Source organism: Melanerpes formicivorus, unplaced genomic scaffold (genome assembly GCF_026170545.1).
Source record: "Melanerpes formicivorus ecotype bairdi unplaced genomic scaffold, bMelFor1.0.p_v2 SCAF_6, whole genome shotgun sequence".
In the NCBI taxonomy this organism is placed as follows: Eukaryota; Metazoa; Chordata; class Aves; order Piciformes; family Picidae; genus Melanerpes; species Melanerpes formicivorus.
In genome coordinates, this window is record NW_027142358.1 from 17,423,647 (window position 1) to 17,447,381 (window position 23,735).

Below are 23,735 nucleotides of genomic sequence, written 5' to 3' on the forward strand. Positions count from 1 at the left end.
TTTCCTTCCACAAACACAAACCAAACCTTGGGTGGTGGCACTATGAAAGATGTAAATGAAACCTGCAGAAAGCTGGCACCACCTGCACAGCCTCTGGGGTTTTGAGTGGGCAAGACAGGAAAAACGATGAATCTGGAGCTTCTTCTGGATGAAGTCAGGGGACTTGTCTGCCATGCCAGAGTAGGAAAGGCTCCATCAAGACAGCTCAGAGTTTCCTAGAGATCCCAGAAGACTATCTGATAATTTATTTCCTTATATATTTTTCACAGTACACTGTTGGGAGGGTTAAGTCACAGTTTGAGTTAGATTTTACAGTATGTCTCTCCTCTGTATTAGTGGTTAAGATTTTGTATGCTGGCAGCAGAAACTGAAGGGTGCTAAGGGACCACAAATACCTGGAAAGGGACACTCTGACCAACCTGGAGCCTGCATTCCATCAGGGCTGTATTCCAGAGGGGGACTACAGAAAGATCTCCTACTCCTATCCCCACTGCACAGTCATCCTGCACCTTGGAAATGTGGCTTTTGCTAGTGGGCTCTCAGGGCAATGAGGAACAGATTCAGATGTTCAGGGATTTTAGTATCTATGGCTTCCTGTTCCCTAGATGATCTTTTCTGTCTGTATGATCTGGATATCTCTGATTTTCTGCTACAAGGACTTGTGCCAAGAGAAGGTCCAAACAATATAATCAGTCACAAAGATCTATGTCCCCAGGTGGTGCCTGAAAGGATCACTGCAGATGACTCAACCTCCACTTAACAGGCATCTCTTTCTTGCTGACTGCCTACCTAAGTTCATGCCATTCCACTGCAGGCCCTATAGCAGGCCTAGATCATGAACCACAGCTAAGCAGCATGTAACTAAAGCTTCGAGTGCCCAGCTAACAGAGTGTCACCCAAGCATAATCCAGGCCTTGACTCAAATTGACAAGGACAGGTTGGCCTCTGAAATAATCTCTTTAAATAGCAGCAGACATCTCTCTGAAAGGCACTTCCCTCCCCCAGCCAGCTCTGGAGAGCTGTATACAGCGCATCACCCACAATTTCCCATCCAGACATTGCAGGGCTGGCATTTTTCACAGGCAAGTGGGTGTCCTGCCTGCAGTCTTCCACCTTCACTTTACCCCAGGAATTAAAATGAATTTTGCAGCACAGTTTCTCTACTCCAGAGTGTTAAAAAACAGAAGTCCCAGGGACCGCTCCAGGGAAGATGAAGACTACGATCCTTTCTGGCAAAGGTTGGAGCATATTGCTGTCTGACTTAGAGCTATAGCTCTCCTTTCTCCCCCTCAGGGGTCATGGTCAGCCTTTGGGGTCCACCCAAGGCCAGGCCTATGGACATGACAACCCCTGGACCCTTCCTGCCTCCTTACGGTGTCGTAGTTGGAGTTTTGCTTCACCTCGTTGTTTATTTAGTCGCTGTGCTGTATAGGTAATGCTTTCTTTTTCCTTTCCTTATTTTCTTCAAATAAAAGAGGAATGTTGTTTGTAATTCTCCAATATCTCCTAGGGTTCTGTGAGTATGAGTTACTCTAGAAGCAGTGGAGATCTGAATACTTTAAGCCTGTGGAGTTCAGCTTTTTTATTTCTTCATGAGTATGGTATTAGAAATAGCCCTAGACAGGCTGAAGTACTGCTGAAAATTTATCTTGGAATAGCCTGGATCAGATCCTGTTATTACAAGTGCTCTGTGGTTGTCTTTGTTATGGTACTTATGGTCTTCTTGAATTCCTGAATTTAGACTTGAATGGTGCAGATGGAATTTAGGATATGTCTAGTGCCCTTGTCTAGCACCAGCTGCAGGGGGTTGCACCCATATGGCATGGTTGTGTTTTCATAGCTTCACATTTAACCTTTTCCATAGTTACTTTCTTCCCCATATTTATTATCTGGATGCTGCTAGCAATATCACAGCTTGGTGTTACCAGGTGTTGTATAATCAAGGGACAGTCCTCATTCTTCTATCATGCCAATAGCCACAGATGATGGTAATATTTAAAACATGAATTGTTTCAATGAACTTAATGCTCTTAATAAAATTCCATGAAACACCAAAGAGGAAGACAAGGTTTCACTTCCAAATGGAAAAAATGGCTTGCCCAAAGTCACACACATGATGTGGTGTGTTCTGCAGTGAGCTGAGAACCTTAACACAATCCTTTCATTGCAGAACCACTCTTCTAGTTTGGGTCATGCTATTCATTCTGTTTCAGGTCAAGTATGGAGATTCATTAATCACCAGAGACCTTCTCAACTCAGAATACATTTAACTTACTGAGGAAAAAACTTTAATTAGTTGGAGAGTTTTATGTCTGTTAGTGATAATTTGACATTCACAGTTGTGAACGTCCTGTAAGAACTGTTTTGAGGAATGCATCTGAAGGGCACTTGGAAGGTGTTGAAGCAGAGGTAACCAAGAAGGATCACCTTCTGAGTTCTTGCTTCCAGATTACTTTTTGTCATGTTATCTGTTTAGCATCTGACACTCAGCTGTCATTGCCAGCAGTAAGTGGTGACATTTCTGTCATGTGTACAAAAGACTGGCAACAGATTATGACCACAGATGAAGGCAGATATAGCACTAGGCTCAAGCTCTGGTAAATCTGACTTACTGAAAGTAAGGAGATATTTTATCAGAAGTGATAAAGCAGCTTGGTTGTTCCCTGCCTGAGCTTTCTTTGGATTTATGGTTGGCATATCATCGCATGGTTTTGTCAGACCTGTATATGGTGAACAGGGTTATATATGCCTGCTCAATCCCATGGCTTGGTTATTATGCACCTATGTATGCTTACAGTGCATACATACCCTAACATCTGTCATGCAGGTTAGTAACTAAGCCCTGATCTCTTTGCCTTTAAGACACTTTGATAAGTAGCCCTGCTATGAACTTCCTGTGGGAGTCTTAGGCAAGTTACTCGATCTGTCTGTGCCCCAGTTTCTATCAATAAAGTTGAGCTAATATTCACTGAATTTCTGTTTAGGGGAAGATGCATTGTCAAAGAGAGATCTGTCATGCTCCTTCCCCATGCCTGGGGGAGTTTACTTGTCACCCTGTAGTCCTGCAAAGGATACTTGGGCACTATTTGGTGTAGTAACCTAGAATTGCTAGCAGTGAAGACAACATCTATTATGATGCTTCCTTGTATTTCACTAACTCTGCATTTTTCTCTCATTTCTCCTTCATAAAGACACACTTAAACACGCTGCTGAGATGCTTGTAGGAATTTGGGTGTGTTTGTGGAGAGGAAAATAGAGAAGAGCATTGGATGGGGTCAGTAGAGTTTTTGAGAAGTTGATGAGCTCACAGGGATTTATACTGCAAAAAGGAATTGGGATAGAACAGGGCATTTAGGGCATTTTGGGGAAGGGGAATGGAACAAAGAGGGAAGGTGTCAGAAGGGTGGGGGGAGGCTCAGGTATTCAGAAGGGTCAGGGGAAATGAGGCCGGGGACATGGAATAAGAAGGATTAATGGAACTGGGAAGATTCTGGATAAAAGAGAGATTTGGATGAGGGAAAGGGCCCTCTCTGTCATATCCTGGGATTACTTCTTTCTCACTCCTTTGAGAGGAGATCCCAGCCCTAGTGACATCTCAGTCATAAGCTGAACAGACCTACAGCAAGTCTCTTTCCTCCACCTCATGTCTGCAGTACATGATCCATCTCTGCCTAGGACTCTTAGAAAATAAGTGATGTGACTTTAGAGGGATCACCTTTTGCTGTAATAAGTATCCTCAACTTGTAGGTATAAGATCTGAGCCCATTTATCTAGAAAGCGTATGGCTGGTATGTCTAAAACTTTACCAATGTCTGCTTCTTAGTGTGCTCCAGGAAGGTGTTTAGGAAGCCTGAAGAAGATGGGAGCATAGACACAAGCTTAAGAACCCCCTACCCCCAAAACATTGTTCTGGCTTTGCTAGGACAAAATCCTAGGCCAGTCATGGCCTGTAGGCCATGAGCAGTTCCAAGTCAGCCAGGGCACTTGACCTGAGTTGGCTCACAGGTGTATCCCAGACCCTAAATGTCATGTTCAGTACAAAGGAGGAAGTTTGCTAAGGATGAGGCCTCTTCCTGCTTCTCCTCTTCCATCTTTCCCTATTCCTGGAGGAGCTCACTTCTGTACTTTCATGGGGCTGTGTATAACTTTGTACACTTTATATTGCATTAGTACTGATACTGTGCTATTTCATTAAATCCATTTTCATTTCAGGCAATGTGTCTCCTGTGCTTTTCCCCATTCCCCTTCCTGGCTGGGGAGGGGTCATTGGGTTGCAGTGTAATGGCTGTAGTTTGGCCCCAGATATGGGCTAAAAGGGTGACACATTAAAAAGGAACAAAAAACCATCCATATACACATGTGTTGCTGAGTTAATGAGGGTCTAGCCCTGATTCACTGAGGTGGCTTGAAGTAGTGTTCTAGCTCTATCCAGTTTGCATTGTACCACTGATCAGCCCAAGTTAGGCATTGGAGTTTGAAATTCTTGTCATGGCATAAACCTTTAAGGATTCTAAAATACAATGTGGAACTTACACTAAACTGTTGGTCCTTCTTCCTTATGAGTGTGCATCACTGTAAATACAGTGATAAAACCTGCTGTGGAAATGAAAAAGAAATCCTGAGCTTTCACTCTTACACCAAAAAAGTCTTTGTTTCCTTTTGTGTCACTTGAATTTTTATTTATGAAACAGCCCAGTAATATTGGAAGGTATGTCCATAATTCCAGCTTCATTTCTGCCTCAAAATGCATTGTTGTGACTCATTTTTAAAGAGGTGTAAAAGCCACCAAATGGACCAAAATCTGACACTGGATATGTCCGCAAATCAAAATGGCAACACTGGGAAAGAACAAAGTCCTGTCTACTTCTGTGTCTTCTCAGTGGTGGTGCCCAGTAACAGGAATTTGGAGAAAAACAAAAACCATGTAAGATGCTGTCTCTCATATGCTTTAATGGAGTCTGACACCTAAGTGCTTAGGAGCTTCCTGAATCACAGATTGCATCTTGAACAATGTGTTTATCAGGCTCTATTAGACCTATCTTCACACATTTGCACAAATTTCTAGGAATCCAATTATACTATTGCCTTTCATATTATCCTTTGGCAATGAGTTCTTCAAGTTAATTGTTTTTGTAAGAAAAATGTTCCATTTTTTTACCTGAATTTTCTACTTTCATTGTTAGTCCCCTGTGCGGAGCAGTGACTAATTCTTCCCAGTTGACTCTGTCTGGGATATCCATGACTTTGTAGACTTTTTTGCTCCTTCAGTTTTAGAAGCTGATGAGAATTTGGTATATCAGTTTAATCTTTATTCTATTGCCACATGGATCCTGAGAAATCCAACCAGCACATGCTTCATCTGATGGAGACATGTAATTGTCCCATGATCGCAAGAGCACTGCATGGGCATTTCTTTCTCCCTGTCACAAAGGTAACAGTAGTAGTATTCCGGTGTTGTATGTGCTACTACTGTAGTTTATCTTCCCCAAATTATTTTTATTTGTTTTATTAATTACTTGGTGTATTATTAGTGTATTTTTAAACTTGTTTTTCCCAGTGCTGCTTAATTGATGAAATTTATCAATATATTAAAAAAACAAAAAACCCTGGAAACAGAATTTTTTTTTCATTCTGTGTTGTTGTTTTTTATCATTCTAAGGGTACATTTCACAGTATAGTATCACAGTATAACTAAGGTTGGAAGAGACCTCGAGGATCATTGAGTCCAACCTATGAACACAGACTTTATGACTAGACCATGGCACCAAGTGCCATGTCCAATCTCCTCTTGAACGCCTCCAGGGACAGCGACTCCACCACCTCCCTGGGCAGCCCATTCTAATGACGAACAACTCGCTTGGTGAAGAACCTCCCCTGGCACAGCTTGAGACTGTGTCCCCTTGTTCTGGTGCTGGTTGCCTGGGAGAAGAGACCAACCCCTTCCTGGCTACAACCACCTTTCAGGTATTTGTAGAGGGCAGTGAGGTCACCCCTGAGCCTCCTCTTCTCCAGGCTAAACAATCCCAGCTCCCTCAGCCTCTCCTCATAGGGCTTGTGTTCAAGGCCTCTCACCAGCCTTGTTGCCCTTCTCTATATTTCAGCACACAATCTCTTTGCACAGGCTTTAAGACTTCAAACTGTGTACAGATATCTGCTTAAATAAAAGATATTTTTTCCAGATCCTTAATTATTCATAAAATGTCTGCATATGGATCTTTTCTTTTCTTTCTATTTTTTTTTTCCAGTTATGCTGAGCAGCTGCTCTTGAAAAAGTAGGTTTATAAACTGTGTTTCCATGTTTGCTTTGACTAATCACTTTAAAGGTAAAATGTGGTCATTTATAACTACGTAACAAAGCTTGCCAGCTGGATATTTGTGTTAAGGATGGAAATAAACAGACATTTTCTTAAAACTTTCTGAAACAAGCTCCAAAAAAGGAAGAATGGTGCGTTTGAAGGGAGCAGTGTTTTACAATGCTGGGGTTTGTATTTATATTGGCTCAGATTTTCATCTGGTGGTCATGATTGCTACAACAGAGGCCATGCTTTGTTACTGTGCATGGGAAGTAACGTGCTGTCTTTCTGTGAGCACTTGCATGCTTGGCTGCCTGCTTTGACTGTTCCTGCAAAAGGAATTCCCAACAGACAATAATCCAATAGGGTTATTAGTTGCCTGTTTGTGATGGATTATCAAACCTCAACCTACTGTTTACCTTGGAAGTTTGAAAGCTCTCAAGTTTAATAGGGGAAAATGTCATTTGCTAATGTAAAGTATGTACAAAGAAGGAAAATAAAAATTAATCTGAAATAACTATATAGAATACATACATATACAATAGCACCATGGTATTCCTTTGATAACAAAGCTGCTGACCTTTCAGAAGCAAACGGATGATAGCTTCCACATTAAATGTTGAGATTGTGATGTTTTGGGTGTACTTTAAGCCTATCTCAAGCTTGAAAAGCCTGCACGTATTCTATAGCTGTTTGACTTTCAGGTTTGGGTTTGTTTTGGTTTGTTTTGGGTTTGAGTTTGGGTTGGTTTGGTTTTTCCCAGTGATCATTTTCCAATAACCTTGGTCTTGTCTCCATAATGGTGCTGAGCAGATATTCACTGTTCATTAGAGCATTGCTGCAGATCAAGAACTAAGAAAATTATTTACTTCCATCCTTTGTTCTGCTGAAAAAAGGAAATCCAAGACTGAAGCTAAAAATTTTGGCCTTTCTATTTGCAGATAAAAATGTCTGATGGCAGTAGTATGGTGAAGCATTGCCCCTAGCAGAATCCAGATTCATTAACGGAGCTTTTGTGGTCATCTTTGGCTGTGATTTTTTAATGGACTTTTTGTAGCTGACTGACACAGATGCAAGGAAAAAGTGTGACTTTATTTTCAATCTCAAATGTCAGCCAGTTAAAAACAAACAAGCAACAACAAAAAAAAAAACACTAGAAAAATAAAATTTATCTACCTATATGTATTTCACTCTGCATATATCTTTTTAACCCATTGCCAGTGTAAGAAATATCATTCATTGCTAATGCTTGCTAAACATTTTTTTATACTATATTCAGAGATAAGATGTACATGTTCTCTGTTCAGTGTGGTTATGGCCTATGGTCATTTGGAAAATGTTCTTTGGAGCAGGCAGCCCCTGTGCAGTAAGAAGTTCTTGGGAAGACAGACAGTGTGCATGAACCTAATTAACATGCATGAAAACTAACAGTGGGAGTTAACATCTTTATGATGCTTTCCAATTTTCTAATCCCAAAGGAGAAAAGTATGGAATTGAGTTATTTGATAAGCTAATTATTTCAAAGGCAGCATATCACCTGTTTGGGTGTATCAGTTTTATGGTACAGTATCAGGAAAAGATTTTAAATCAAAAGTTTCAATGTAAAAAGGTTATGAATGTGCAAATTATTTATTTATCTTAAAAGAAAATCTTTATCTCATTAATTTTGTCAAGAGAAGACTTTGCTACAAAAATTGTCCTTTTTTGCCTCCTATGTGAGGATGTACAGAAAGATTGATACTACTGATATATGACTTGATTCAAAGAACAAAACCTTTTATGTTGTCCATATTGTTATGTGAAATTCTCTATTGGAAGTGTAATAGGAAGCAGAGCTGCTGGCACAGATTATTGGGCCCACAGAGAAAATGGGTGATGATGATACTTCTGAAAGCAGGGCAATTGCTCAAAAAGCAGCTGTTTCTAAATATTTTTAAATTCTTTTTGGAAGTCATTGCAATGCATAATACAGTGCTGATCACTGCTGTAAAACTAGGGCAACATTTGCTCTAGCCAGCCCTGATGATGAATGACTGCATAACTTAAACTGAAGTTATTTTGTGCAAGTGTTAAAAGGTTTTATTGGAGATGATGCTGGAATCTCTGACATAATTTAACACATAGTTTTTTGTGAAAACCCTTTCTTCCAAGCAGTAAATATTGAGTCCTTCATGTAAAGAGCCTTATGCTCTCTGTGTAATCATAGCCATAGACCAGGGATGGTTTCAGCTCTTTTCGAAGTCACCTGTCTGCTTAATGCTCCTTTTCCCCACATTGGTTTCCAAATTCCAAGAATTCCCAGAAGTTTTGCATTTATTTATTACCAGGACTGCAAAATCCTACACTACAGTATATTTTTTTCCTTGTAAATTTGTAGAACACTGTGGACCATAGAGTAAGGCAGCTGAAGGTGGGAAAACTCACAAATTTGTAGGAGTATTGTCTCTCCGAAGTTTACTGGGGAAGGTTTTGTGTGGCATCACAGTGTTGTCCTATTTACAGATGTTTTTATCTATGCAGTGCTAACTGACAGATCAGGAGACCTAGTTCTTTAGCTCTGAAGTAAGATATAATTGTTATCCCTTATCAAAGTAATTTCTTTCCCGTCACAAGGCAGTACTGGCTGTCAAGAGTATGCTCTGTAAGTATGCAAGAGAAGAGAAACAGACCCCTTGTGTATGATCTAATGACATTTGTTACTGTTATTAATAGTATCAGGGAATGCTCTGCAGCAGCTATTTGCCTTTTTATGAAATCAGGGAGTTGCATACAGCAAATATAATTCCAGTTATTTCAAAATCTCTGGAAGCATTGAACAGGCATCACTGCTGATTGAGACTGAGTGCTGAGAAAGGTCTGGCTGCCCAGACAGCACCAATTTTATGTCTTTCTTATTTTCTTGGGTAAGACATTTTTCCAGTTTGTCTGCATGCCAGGTTATCTGAGACTTTTCTAAAGGCTGGCTGGTTACAGTAGCTTTCAACCCACCTACAAGATAAGCAACTTAACAATAATTCAGTCTGCCTGCTTGAGGCTTGCAAAGAGCAACTGAGACGTGCATGCTTCTTAAACGTTAAATGTCAAGCCTTTCCTAACAAGTTTCTTGTATTTGTTTTTAGGGATGAAAGTAAAATAAAGAAACAAGATACCCCAGCACTTTGTGATCTTCACTGCTGTAAAGATGGGCTGATGAGAAATGGCCTTATTGGGCAGAAGCAACCCTCTATCAACCCTGAGAGACTGAAAGATTTTGGTGAGGAGGATTACCTGAATGGAGATGTGAAGACCTGGGAAATGAAGATAGTGAGCCGTAATGAGGAGTTACTTAGGGATGCCCTTTCCCGCATCCCCCAGTCAAGCAGTAGGACCAGCCTGTCAAGCTGTAACAAGCTGATTCGATTTGAAGATATTAGTGCAGCAGCTTTCAAAATCCAGTGTGGTGTTCAGAAAACCCCATGCATGGTAGGGAGTCTTTATGGCTTTCCATTGTCTTAATGTTTATTTCCTTTATAAAAGCCGATCAGAAATGCATGAAAAGTATGTGCGCATTGCAGCAGACAGATCTGTGGGAGATGACTCATGTTTATACTGGTTGTTGTTAACCGTCAATAATAATTTTCTTCTTATCTGTTTACACTAACCTAAATCCTCAAAGATTGCAGTGACCTGTAAACAAAGGATAAACCACATTAGGCATAGACTTAATGCACTATGGTATTATGCTCCTAGTGGATACGTCTTGCTACAAGAAACACGAGTTGGAGACGGTGGACTATCAGTGTTTTGGTAAACAGCCTTGTGGGAGGGGCTGGTTTGGAACTAGCCCTCATATCTGAAGATTTTGAAGGTACAGATTTTCTTCACTATCCTGGCCAGCCTGGCAAGGCTGGATATGTTCTGTAACTAGATGGTTCTGTCACATGCATCTTCAAATAAACAAGGACATTAAGATATCCATACACAAACATATGCACCTATCATTCAGATTGAGTATGAAAATGATTGAGACACTCCCATAAAGGTACAAGCTTTTGCTAAAGCACAAGAGAAGTGCAATGACAAGCTATTTATGCTGTAGTGTATTTCTGCTGTTGGGGGCTATTCATGATGGCTATTTATCAAACATACAGAGTAGGTGAGGGTGGCCAGTCCACCCATTTGTCACAGCTGTTGATGTTTGTTGTAATGATGATTAGACAGTAGTCATCAGCACGAGATGTGTCATGGTATTGTAATCGTTATGAGTTCCCACTGAAGGCCAGAGGTTACTAGTAGGGGAAAAGAACATCTTAGCCCCAAATCACTCCCTGTTGCTGACCCAGGATACATTGCTAGCCTAACTGACTGTGGATTTTCTTTCTGGGCTGGCTGCTCAAGGAAAGGGGACTTTGGATATCTGAGCCACTGCTTGAGGTTAACAGTCCCTGGAGCAAAGTGATTTGGTGTGCAAGGCACAGCATTTTTCCTGATTCCCAAATAATGATTGCTGATACAGAAACATCATAATCATTTGTTGATTTTTTTTTATTTTTTTTTTAGCTTAGAATTCCCCAAATTAGGACACCTGTGTTTTTGTAGCATGCTACTGAAGAAGAATGCTTCATGAGAAAGGGCATGATACAAGACCATTTGGGGCTGCAAGGTGGCACAGAGAATTTGTACAGTGCAGCAAGGTGTACTGGATGCCTGTTTTGAGTGACTTGGGAGTAAACCATCCTGCCAGCTGTACTACTTGGATGTCCTCTCAGAGTGGAAAAGTTTCCTGGCCTAGGAAGGTGGTGGGGGAGTGAGCAAACACATGTGCAGCGCAGGTGGTCAATGTGTCAGGGCCTGGGTGAACAGAGGAAGTGCACCAAACTTTGCACATTGCATTTTTTGTCACCAAAACTCCCAGACTGTCATGCTTGAGAAGACAGGCAGTGTGCTAGACAGAATAGTCAGTCTTCTGCTTTTCTGGAGAGACTGTTCCAGGAAAAGAAGATGTGCATTTATATTGCAGGTCGTGAGCACTGCACTCATGTGTGTTTGGCAACTCTGGTCATATATATTAGGTGGGTTTAATCTTGATGTACAAAGCTAGGTCTACAGGCAGAGAGAATGAGGATTTCATGGCTTAACTTGGAAAGCAGAACCAGCTGTCTCTGCACCCTTTGATAGCCTGGGTCATGCCTTCATGCACCTCTGCCCAACAGTTTTAAGATGCTATCTCTGTATGTCTGCCAGTATGAGACTGTGGGAGCCTTGTCTGTGTGGGTCATTGAGTGACTTCATTAATATTTAGCTCAAATAGGTCTGACCAACAGTGCAAAACTAGTAAAGTCTACCTTGGCCCTGTCCCCTGAGCCATTTACTTGCTCCCAAGGCATGGCTGTCAGTTTGAAAGTTAGCCAGCCAACACATCCCAATGCAGGAAAAGGCACTACTGTGCCACCAAGCCCACCTTTTGCTCCTGCAGGCATCTGTGTAATATGAAGCTTTAAGGAATGTTAGATGTTGCTTTGTGTTAGCTTTGTGGATGAGAAATGGAGGCTTGTGCTGGGTCTCTTACATTAGACACAGTATCTGTAGTCCTTAGATAAGATTAGAGTGACAAAAGGGAAGGCTTACAGGCTGGTTCAATGCTTCTTACAAGGTCATGCATCTGGTCAGTACAGCTGAAAATAGCCTTGATGTTTCCTTTATTAGAAGTAACTGCTATATTTAGGCTGTGTGAAAAAAAAAAACAAAACCCCAAAGTTAAAGGAAACAAATGGATAACCCTAAGACTTAAAATCTTGAGTATCAGAATTAATAATGACCTGAACTATACCATTGCTGTGGGAAAGAGTGACTTAATGGCACATATTTCTAAATATATGAGACTTAGCAACTTTATAAAGTCACAGGAGCGATCTCCTTAGATCCTTTTTCTCATTGCTCACTTTAGAATCCATGTCTCTACAAAACCAAAAATGCTAAAACTAGTATTGCATGTGAAGAACAAGTAAAGGAGTGTTTCTCGTCTAGCGTCCTTGTTCTGTTTTGCATAGGCATTCCCCATAGATTAGGCTGTTTAGGATAGAAACCATTATCCTATTAGTTTACTAAGCACTTTCCATTCTCTCAGTTCTGCAGCCAGATTTACAAAGGAGCAGCAAGTGCTAGCTCCTATTGCAGGCTGTTCAAAAGCAAAACAGAGAATCTGATTCCACCTATGGGTGAAAAACTCAATATGTGCTTGTAAAAAGCCTTGAAACATTAATCTGAAATATCTAGTTTTATTTTATACCTTAAAGCAAGTATCTGTTTCAGTTATATTTATGTTTTATAAATTCAATTTAAAAGTCCCACAGCCTCAAAAATGTCAGTAGGTATGGCTATGTGCTCTACACACCACATGCATGACTCTACCAGACACTTTTTGACATAAATATTTAAAATATATTGACATGCTGTCTTTTATCTCTCTTTGTGACTTGTGATAAATGAAGGCTTGATCCTCTAAATCCTCAGGTCCTCATTTGCTTTGGCAGCCGGTGAAGTAAATAGAGCTAATTACGAAATAGAGACACCTAGAGTAAGCCTAGGGAACTGGAGCCTACAGGCTTACAGAGGCTCTGTTTCAGAAGCTATCTTGTTTAAAACTCTTGATTTAGACAGTATGGTAACAGCAAATTAATATGCATGCCGTGAGTGTAGTATTATAAAAACTGGTAAAGGTTTTACATTAAAAAAATCCATTTAGAAAAAATTCTACGCTTGCACACTGTATCACTGCATGTACTATGCTTGCTGATTCCTCTCAGCTCAGGGACCTTTCTGCTCCAGACACTAAGTATTTTCAAACAGCTGCTGCTTACACTTCCAGTCCTGGGAAACTCTTTTTAGATTTCCATTGTTCTTCAAATAAATAAATGTCTTTACTAAGGTCATATTTGTGAAAATATGACCTTAGTAAAAATATGACCTTCAATAGTGAATCAGTGGCAGAAACCATGGCAGACTCAAGGTGGAATTTTCTAATTGCTTTTGTATCTGTTAGGAGCCAACCTTATTTTTGGGATATTCTTAGTTCTGGCAAGTGCTAGAATATCAGAATGTATAGTGAGTTTTGAAATAATTGACAATACTTGTTTTAACATCTGTATTTGAACAGAAAGACCAAAACCAGTGTTATTTTCAGAATTTGTTGTGACATGGGGTACTTACTTCAGTAATGTGAGTTTGAAAATTACTTCCATGAACCAGAAGAATCTGGGAGGCAACAATCCACTGTCATGTATTTCTAAAGAAATAGATTATGAAATGTAATTTTTAGAGCTCATATATAGCTGTTGAATGCATGATTCACCAGGGAGCTTATATGGGGTGTAGAAGATTTTTTTCAATTTATTTTATAAACATGTCTATAATAAAATCTCTATGCCCCAGTATTCTAGGCTATCCAAGCAGTACGGAATGGACATCTACCTAAAGAAAGAGTTCCTCCAGTACACAGGATCTGTAAAGGAACGAGGGGTACTTTACCTTCTGACATCATTGCCACAGGTATAACAAGACGTCAATGTTTAATTTCTGCTTCACAAAAAACAGTAGAGGTAGATGTAACTTTACCTGTAATGTCCACGGAATCACAGCATTTCTTAGCTTTTGAACCATTGTGCTGAACAGCATAGACATGGTGAAATGCTTAAAGTATTCAAAAGAAAAGACCGCGACATGGAAATGTGAGCATTTTTCCGTGGCAAGCACTTGATGGTGTTTGTATGAGTACTGTCGTTCTGACACGTCCAAATCATCAAACTTGAAGTGATGATGAAATTTAGTTACAATGACTGATGAGAAGAATCTAGATCACCAATTGATTTTGTAATTAATTTCAGCATTGTTACGTGAGTAGCTTGTTTATAATTTGGTTTAGGAGGTTATTGAGTCACTGCAGCAATAATAATTCCAATTGGCATGACACAGCAGGCCAGAAACAGCGGTTATTTCTCTACTTTTGTAATAATAAGAATAAATTCTATTAAAGGGAAACATGAATGAAACAGGGCAGGGAAAGAGGACCAGGTGTCAGCTCTGAGGGGCAAGATATCAGCTCTTCTCAGATGAGCTGGAATTTTACAGCTAATTTCAATGGAACAAGAAGGGAACTCATAGCAGTGCAGGAACGAGGACTAATTTCTTGCTGTCGTAGTCCAGTGTGTAAGTCCTGAGATCACATCAGACGTGCACGTAGTAGAGGAAAGGAAGGAAGTCAGACCATTAGAATGATCCAGGATCATATAGGACAACTTTGTGATGCTGTATAATGTGCAATTATCAACCTGTGTTTTAGGATCAGCAAAGAAAGGGGGTGATCGTGGCTTCGGACAGTAATTTTTCCATGGCTGTTGCTTACCATGCTGCAGAGCTCCGCATTCCAGTGTTTGTCATCATGTCAACCAGCACACCCCCTGCCAGAGTGAAAATGTGCCGTGAGTATGGTGCCATGGTTATATCCTATGGCACCACAGCTAAGGATTCCCAGACCCATGCGAGAAGGTTGGCACAGGAGAATGGTTACCTCTACCTCGAAGAGTAAGTGGAAAGCCAGGCTGGTTAGAAAGATTATATTAGATACTTGCACAGCTCTGAAAAAAAAAATCTTCAAACAATTTTGTTTCATTAAAATTTGAAACAATTTAGTTTCATTAAAACTTGATCACAGATCATCAAAATATCCCCATCACCTGGATTACAAACAGTTGCATATTGCCAGGCACAAATCATGAATCTATCTATAATAGTTGGGTCTGGAAACCAAAATGATACACACTTTTCCATCAAATTATGCAAGCATCCAGATTAGAAATTGTACAGGCTAGTATGAAGATGGTTATATGTTAAGTCTTTATGAACCCTGTCAGAAAGCATTAAGACTGGCATTTGGTTTTGGTCTCTCTAAGTGTGCAAAACCTAATCTGTAATGCAAAGGATTCAGACGCGTGGTGTAGAGCAAGACAAGGTTAATGCTGCACAATTTTCTTTTATCTGGTGGAAGTGAGAAAACTGAGACTCTGGCTCGAAAAAAGTATTATTAAGAGGCTACTTCACATGTATGTTTAAAGTAGTTAAGGACGGCTATAAAACTGTTTGAGGTCATCAAACAAGCCACAATTAAAATAAGGCAAGCAAAAACATTTAGAACTGATCCATTTTTCCTTTCCTTTTATTTCTTTTTTTTTTTCCTTCTACAATCTCTTCTACATTTGTCCCACTCCCCCCTCCCCTCCCCCCCTTCTCTCACCTTTTTTCAAGTAAGAGTTCCCAAAGCATGGAGGGGTGAATCATTAGCCTGAGACAGCCTGTGATCCCTCTGGTGCATTGACCTGGAATGTTGTTCTGTCTCCCTATTGCCCGCTCTGTGCAGGCTTTATGCAGCACTTCATATTTGTATGGCATCTACTGCAGCAAGTGCCTGTTCCCCCTTGGACTCCTAGGCACTACTTCATTAAACATACCAATAATGAATAGTCTCGCTTGGAAAAAGCATCCCAGAATGAGCAGATGGAGAAAGTTCTCACTTCTTTCACAACTAATTTTTTGGGAAGGTGATATTAAAAAATATACTCTTCAACTGCACTGTTTGCAGGTCAAACACTTTACACATATCCAGGTAGATGATATCAGTTGTTCTTCCCTTGTCCATCAGTGCTGTTACCCCATCATAGAAGGCCACCAAATTGTCAGGCGTAATTTGCTCTTGGTGAAGCTGTGTTGGCTGCCACCGATCACCTCCTCATTTTTCATGGGCCTTAGCATAGTTTCCAGGAGGATCTGCTCCATGATCTGGCCAGGCGCAGAGGCCTCTCAGAAGGAAGTCACCTACTACTATTATCCACTGCTTTTTCTTAGTTGCACTGGTTGCCAGACAGGGAGCAGACTGAGCTGCCTTACCCATAATATAGTAATATATATTATATCTCATAATAGAATAATTATTTATGTTACATGAGGTAGATATTCCCCAGGATCAGGAAGCTCCAGGGACAGTGCATGTGAAAGACTTCAGCATCTAATACAGATGAACTCTAAATGTACATGTTACCACTAATAGTATCGGTGCACTCTGATTTATTTCTGGTTTCAGGCTTCAAGAAACTCAGTTATTCAATCTGTTACTGAGATTAATTAAAACCTCACAGATGCAATTTTTCAGACTCTGGAGAAAACAAAACAAAACCAAAAACCTGCACTATCATTGTGAGTCTTTTCATAATGGGACAACTGAAACATGGTTTTTTTAGGTGTAGACTGGCAAAGCTTTCCCAAAAAGAGATGCATGTATGCATGGACAGTCATTCTTCTTCAACATGTCTGGCACAGGTTCATTGTCACTTGCCAAAGCTGTCTGTAAAACATCAGCTCATCTCCTGTGCTTTAGAAAGGAACTTCTAAAATGTCATTTTATTTCTGCTTGTGGTGGGTTCAAATTACCCTCCCAACTAGTTTGGAGAAACTATCTCCCAAAATAAATTGTCAGACCAGCTCAGTTTGGGATGGAAGCAAATGAAGCTATATTTACGAGCAAGCTAAAATCTAGAAATCTGAAATGCAATGAATATGTACAAAATATACAATATATGTACTATATATGTATATATATAGGCAATATATGTACTCTATATATATATATTTGCAATTTATAAACAACACATAAACTCCTCAGAGAGATTCAGGGGACCTGTTCATGTCCTACCTGACTTCCTCCCTTCTTCTCATTACCTCACGCAGTAGTCAAAACAGAGATACCTCTGGCAAAGCCACAGAAGAGAGAGAGAGAGAAGTTGCAAGCAGAAGTGACAGAAGAGAAAAAGAACTGTTTATGCCTCTATTCTATATCCCCATTAGCAAGCCAATGAATTATATAGACCTTATCATTAATTTTCTTTTACATCCAATGGTAATTTGCTTTCAGTCTTTGCAGTCAGGGACTAGACTAAAGTTCCCCCTTCAAACTGCAACACTATTTAATTCTAGCCTGCATAAAATCCCTAGCAATTTGATCTGTGGATCTCCTTAACTGACAATTCATTCTCTCTTTCCTGAAGTAGACATTGTGTGACTGTCTTTGGTTTTACCTGAATGGGTAATGTCCTGTAGTTAGGTGTGTCAGTGTCAATTCCTCCCGTTTCTTGAGTGCAATTAAAATACTGTGTTATGAAAATTATTATGCAAGAGTTCAATTAAAGGGAGGAAACTTTTTTATCCATCTGCAACTTCCTGTGAAATTCCAGGAAGGAAATGTGATTTTTCAAGTTGGAATTCAGTCATTATATCTACCTAATTACTGCTTAGGTAACATGGGATTTTTAATACCTATAGGTGTTTGGGACCTCATTACAAATGCAATGTGAATATTACTAATAAGTAACACAGTACCTCTGGGATGATGTGAGAAAGGTTGATTTATGAATCAGAGAGGTAAGAGTAATGCAAATTGAATTACACACCTTACCTCCTAGAGACTCTAGTTTCGTCTTGTGTAACTCCATATTCTAATATTTATCAGACCTGATCCTCATTTATTTGTGATATGACTAGTCTGATACTCTAGGAAGGAGAGCTGACAGCTTTTGGGTCCTTTACTTGGACAGCAGAGGAAGCTAGCCACCATGTAAAAATATCATTGGGAAACCAAAACCTGACAGCCCATCTTTGCTGATATACTGTACATTTCAGAAGGCAAATGGCCAATGTTTGTTTAAATCTACAGGTTTCAGTTATTCACCCTTACACCTGGTTTTCCTTCATTGGCATGTGATACTGAAAGAGATACATTTGCTATCACAAAGCAAAAATGGTGCAAATAAACAATCCATTTTATCATCCTCAACAGCAGAAGAAACTTTGTGAGGGTGACAGAGCACTGAAAAAGATGCACACAGAGAGGTTGTGGAATCTTCTTCTCTGGGGACTTTTAAAACCCACCTGAATGCATTCCTTTGTGGCCTGTCCTATGTGATCCTGATTTGGCCAGGGGTTTGGACTAGATAATTCCTAGAGATCCCTTCCAACACTTAACATTCTCTGATTCTATGACTGTAAAAAGCTGAGAGCTGATAAATGGACTAGTATTCTAATGAAATATTAGCAAGGAAAACATGATTATCTGAAACATTCATTCAAACACTTAATAAATCCCCATGCCAAGAACAGTCTTCTTCGGATAGAATTTTCAATTGTTAGTGAAATTTCAGTTGTTAGTGAAGTTTCACTTGTAAATTCACTACCTCAAGTCCTCATTCACTTCAGCAGGTCCTTGTGGTTTCCCACATAGCTATGGCAGATGTAACTGCAAACTCAGGTCAGAAACTTATTTGCAAAAAAGACTCCAGAAGAATTTTTCAGGAAAGCAGTGATATATTCTGTAACATGTAAGAAGGAAGAGAAAGCTCCTTCAGTGTTTTGAGAAACAAAACAAATGTAAGGGCTCAGTTCCCCACCCCATTATGTTTTCTTGCCTTTGTCTTTAGCTGTGCTACAGCAGTGAAAGTTTCCCACCCTTTCTTGTGTAGTTTTATAGATTCTCACTCTGTCGAATTTGCTGTGTTTTGCTATATATGTGAGAAAACTTAAGAGGACCTTGGTCTCCACCTTGCAGGTGTTCTGTGCTCCTCTGCTGAGCCTCTCTATGCATGTCTAATGGTAATAAAAGCATAGTTTCCAAATACCTGAATTGCTGGATCAAGCAAATCAAGTTAAATAATTGGATTTATCTTTATGTTTGCCTATCTGTTTGCCAGAAAAAAATGAACATACAGGCATACAGAGGCCTCATATTCTCAACCCATATGTCACTCTGCATTTACATTTTTGCAGACCTTTAAATTTAAATGTAAACCAGCTTGTAGAAATAAATCCAAGTCAATTGTGTGACTGTACAGTAGACTTTTCTTCATTCTTTTGAATGTTTGTCCCTATTCTGCTTATTAAATCACCTTTGTCTGAAAGTGGTTTATTAGTGAGTTTTCTGACAAGACTAAATGCTCCTCTTACCCTTTCAGAGTCTTCCAGAGTAATGGGAAGGTCACAGGTATTTGCCCTGGTTTGTGGACAGACTTATATCTGTATCAATCTGGTTTTTATGAGGTTGAATGCAGTGCTTAAATTTAATGAAAATTCCCATTTTGCATAAACACTGAATTCCACTTACAGAGAAGGAGGTCTCCTTCTGAGGCTTTGCTTTTGGCTTGGGCTACCACAATTCAAATTTTATGAAGCAAAAGGTAGTGACTGTAATGGAATAATAACTTCTGTCTTGCCAGCTCTGTAAATACCTGATACTGCTAACAACAGATGTATATGCTCTCCACGCTGCAGTTTGCCAATGGCACAAGTTTTCTACCACCTTCCCACTTCACGCTGCACGCCATAGTCAGTCTGAAGGCGGTGTCCTGTTCTATCACCCTTGTGATGGTGATTTACTCTCATGTATTATCTTTTCCTGCAGAACAATGTCTTTAAAGTAGTAGGTTGAGCTGTTACTGTATTGACAACCGTGAACCCTGCTGAGCTGTGCCCTTCCTTCCTGCAGGGAGGACAGTGCTGTGTACCTGTCAGGCCTGGGGACTGTGGGGCTGGAGGTGTACGAACAGGTGCCAAAGCTGGATGCAGTGATTTTCCCTGCGGGAGGCCACTGTGGCTTGCTGGCAGGGTCAGCTGCTGTACTCAAACATCTCAACCCACATATTTCTGTAATTGTAAGTTTCCTTTCACCTGTAAAGTGTTGTATTTTGACAGCTTTCACCATAGACTATTTCAAAAGACACTGCTATCCAGTGATAGAATAGGAGAGACTGCATATGATGGGGGTGAGTACTATCTGTCCCCTTGTGGAGACAAAAGACATGGAAAAACCTGAGAAGCCTCCTGTCACTTGGCTGCTTGGCTGTGTTTAAGAAAAAATGTGGGAAGGCTCTTCCAAAATAAATCAAATCCAGTTCTATGCTTTGGAATAATTTCTTATTAAAAGTTTGGCCCTAAGTAAGCCACAGGATTGATTTAGTGATAGCACAGGTACTTTGCAATTTGAATTTCATTGTTAATTCTAAGAAGAGATTTTTGTGTAGCTTTTTTGGTGTCTACTTTGGCAGTGACTTCTGTTACAACTGGATCAATACAAACGTGACAACACTTGTTTTCCCCAGGGGGTTGAATCTGAAAGTTTCCCTGTATTGCAACAGTCCTTAAAGGCTGGCCACCCAATTGAAGACCAGGCTTGCAGCAATCATCATTTTTATGGAGGTAAGAAAATGGATTATTCTTTTGGAAGTAAATTAAAGGTTTTCATTGATATCTCCAACCATATTCTCATTAATTCAGTTCAAATGTACTTTAAATTAAACCTCTGAAGAGACAGAATTTAAATGATGCTGTAAGAACAACTTCTGACGCTTTTCCCCCAAACATACAGCCTGGGGTGCACATGAAAAGTTCAAGTGAACACTCAGAAATACAATAATATTTATCTGACTATTGTGCTCACAAGCATCTAAACCAGTGAGGTCAATAGGAAAACTTATGTAGAAGACTAATTTGTGAAAAGGCAAGGAAATGCAGTGCTCATAAAACTGTTCTCAGAACAACAGCACTTATAAACAGCACAGTTGTTTACATATCATTCACTCACAAAACCTCAGCTGATAAGCAGTTTAAGAATATATTTATCTGAAGTTCAAATCTCTGGAAGCTTTGGGTTAAATGGAAGTTTCATAAACAAGCAACTTCTTAACTCTCATGGTAAGCTTTGCCTGTCTCTGCACTTGCCAACTGTCCTGCCACAGCTAACAAGCCCAGTGCCATGCTGGGTTCTTCTCCAGACTTCATTGTAGAGTGAAAACTGCCTGGCGGCAAGGTGCCTCTCGTGGCGTGACCGGGCCAGTGAAGAATCACAATTTTCCAAATTGCAAAATCCTCCTGGGAGGTTTGGTCATTCATTATCAAACACATTTTTGTTATATGAAAAATCAAGCAACTTAAGATCACATAACAGCATGTGTTCTGTACTCAAGGGCATGAAACAGTCAGGACTGTAAAAACTCCTCTAGAGCAGCCAGCTTCACATTTTGTCTTTTGAAATCTGCAGATGTGAGTGGGCTTTGCTTTGGCAGCAATTCTTTGCAGCTGACTGGGAAACTTGTGGATAAAGTTGTTGCTGTGAGGTATGTGGAAAAAAATGAAATTATATGAATAATACTGGGAGAATGTTGTTGTGTATGAGAAATGTGCTGTACTGTTGGGGTATAGTGGCTCTTCATGTACAGTGGAGAGCAGGTTGGCTGGACTTGCAATCATACACACACTGAGAGAGCATGGCGGCAGTGGGCTGTCTTTCCTTCCAAGAGGGGCACTGAAGGCCTTCAACCCAGTCCCATACATCGCACTCCTTTGGCCAAAACTTCACATACTGCTGGGTGTAAAACTGGTCCTTGTTGAATTGTACAACACATGAAGGAAGCTTTTGGCAAAACTATTCTAAATTTTCACTGAAAGGCCAAGTTTGCAGAATATACTTTCCATTAGGATTTAGCCAGCAAAATGGTTCTAGTAAAAAGTGCCATCCTGTCTTTCAGTTACTAACAAGACTAAGATGCCCACTCACCCTCACCAGCACAGCCTGCTGCAACATTGCCTTGGGGTTGTTGTGTACCCAGGAGGATAGAAGGAATCCCTTTTTACAGAAATTTATTGTCTTCTGCTTTTGGTAGATCTTTTGCATTGTTTTGACATAACTCTCTTGCCTTCAGGGAGGAGGACATCCTCATTTCAATACTGAGATTGCTGGAGTATGAGCGAGCCACGGTTGATGCAGAAGGGGCCATCGGACTTGCAGCATTGGTTGCAGGGAAGCTGCCTGAGCTGAAGGGTAAAAGGTATGGCAACTATTACAAATAGGGAACTGTAGCAAAAGCATGGGGTTGAGTGCCTTTGTCCTAGGAAATGGAGCAAAATTATTTGTTTCATGAGTGACAAGGCAGTTCCTGCCCCTGAAGAGATCACTCACATGTCAGAAAACCATGCTGAACATGACAAGTGTCAGCCTAGAGACCAGAAAAAAATTGAAATTTTCCTGTATTCAAAAATGACTGGGGGAAAGACAGGCTGCTCCCTAAGGCATGGTCACATCTGTCAGGAGAGCATCTTTCTCTTGTCAGCCTGTTGCCTTCTGTCATTCCAACTGTGGAAATTAGCCCTGTCTGTGGTAGGACAGGAGCTACGCTGTCTTCTGCAGCCACCCAGTGACACCTGCTTCCCAGCCCCAAGAGCTTCTGCCCAGGTAGTCAGTTGGATTACCCTTGTCCTTAGTGTTAAACATCTGTGTAAGTGCCTTCATTCCTCTGGGTAAGTACCATGTACTCAGTACTTCAGTGGATTGAGCCTTGGCTAAGGATATAGTCCAGAATGTATTTAAACATACACACACTCGAGACAAAACCAAACTTCCAATGCACAGCATTGTATGCTAAAATACTGCTGAATTCTTCAGAAGAGGCTGGCAGGGTACATGCAGAGCAGCAACAAAGTTCAATTCATTACAGCTAAAATAAATGGGAAAATGTAAATATTTAGCTTTAAAGAGATCAGGTTTGGCTCTGCAGCCAGAGATTATCACAGACTAATCATGTGGCTCTTTGCTTGCTCTTCAAACATTACTGCATTTACTTTGCAGGGTTGAGATGGATTTAATGAATGGTTATAGGGAGCTTTTAACATCCATATTAACTCATAATTAAGAGGCTAAGACTCAGGGCTTCCAGGAAAAAAAAAAAAGTCACATTTTAAAAATTTGAAACAGAACCAGAGTATCTCTGACAAACCTAAAATCTCCAGGAAATGCAAAATGAACACAAGGTTTTAGACCAAGTAATGCAGCCAGCTTCTAGGCTCCCAGTGCCTGCCCACAACTGATACTACAACCAGAAGCTCTCTGACAAGTAATACATATTTATTGAAGGCCAGCCCCAGCAGCTCTTAAGCTGATATTGAACACAGCGTCTGTGAGTTATGGTTCCTTCACACAGACAGGTGCCAATCAAAAATCCAGTTTTTCTCTCTGTTTTCAGAGTGGCAATTGTTATATGCAGTGGAAACTTGGAGTTACATTTGCTGCAACAGTGCATAGCTCGTGCCCTGACCCTTGATAACAGAGTGTGCAGATTTTCCCTTGTGCTTTCTGACTGCCCAGGAGACATTTCAAAGCTACTGGAGATTTTGGCTCGGGAAGAAACAAGGTAAATCAAACTATCAGTGGGGAAATATAATCACAGAATAGCACAAAAATTGTTAAAGATTTGGATGTTTTCTCAACTTTCTGTGAAGGCAAGTCTGTAAGTAACTAATCAAAGTAGTTTTTCTTTTTATATTTCAGAAAAACCTTTATTTCCTTCATGTTTTGTCCCAGTTTGAAAGTACCTTTAC

General features: G+C 40.2%; 1 protein-coding gene across 2 annotated transcripts in view; it reads left to right on the forward strand.

Annotated features, from left to right (window-relative positions):
* Positions 1–1,145: 1,145 nt before the first annotated feature.
* The window catches only part of LOC137441925 (L-threonine ammonia-lyase-like), a 36,806-nt gene continuing 14,216 nt past the window's right edge, over positions 1,146–23,735 (forward strand). Inside the window, exons 1-10 of one of the 2 annotated variants that reach the window (XM_068139936.1) lie at positions 1,146–1,432; positions 6,246–6,272; positions 9,413–9,755; positions 13,704–13,820; positions 14,611–14,852; positions 19,852–20,017; positions 20,465–20,561; positions 21,403–21,478; positions 22,064–22,189; positions 23,381–23,548. In XM_068139936.1, coding sequence (XP_067996037.1) covers positions 1,299–1,432; positions 6,246–6,272; positions 9,413–9,755; positions 13,704–13,820; positions 14,611–14,852; positions 19,852–20,017; positions 20,465–20,561; positions 21,403–21,478; positions 22,064–22,189; positions 23,381–23,548 — 1,496 coding nt within the window. In that variant the 5' untranslated portion in view covers positions 1,146–1,298. The remainder of the gene's footprint in view (positions 1,433–6,245; positions 6,273–9,412; positions 9,756–13,703; positions 13,821–14,610; positions 14,853–19,851; positions 20,018–20,464; positions 20,562–21,402; positions 21,479–22,063; positions 22,190–23,380; positions 23,549–23,735) is intronic. The other variant, XM_068139937.1, reaches the window with a different exon arrangement.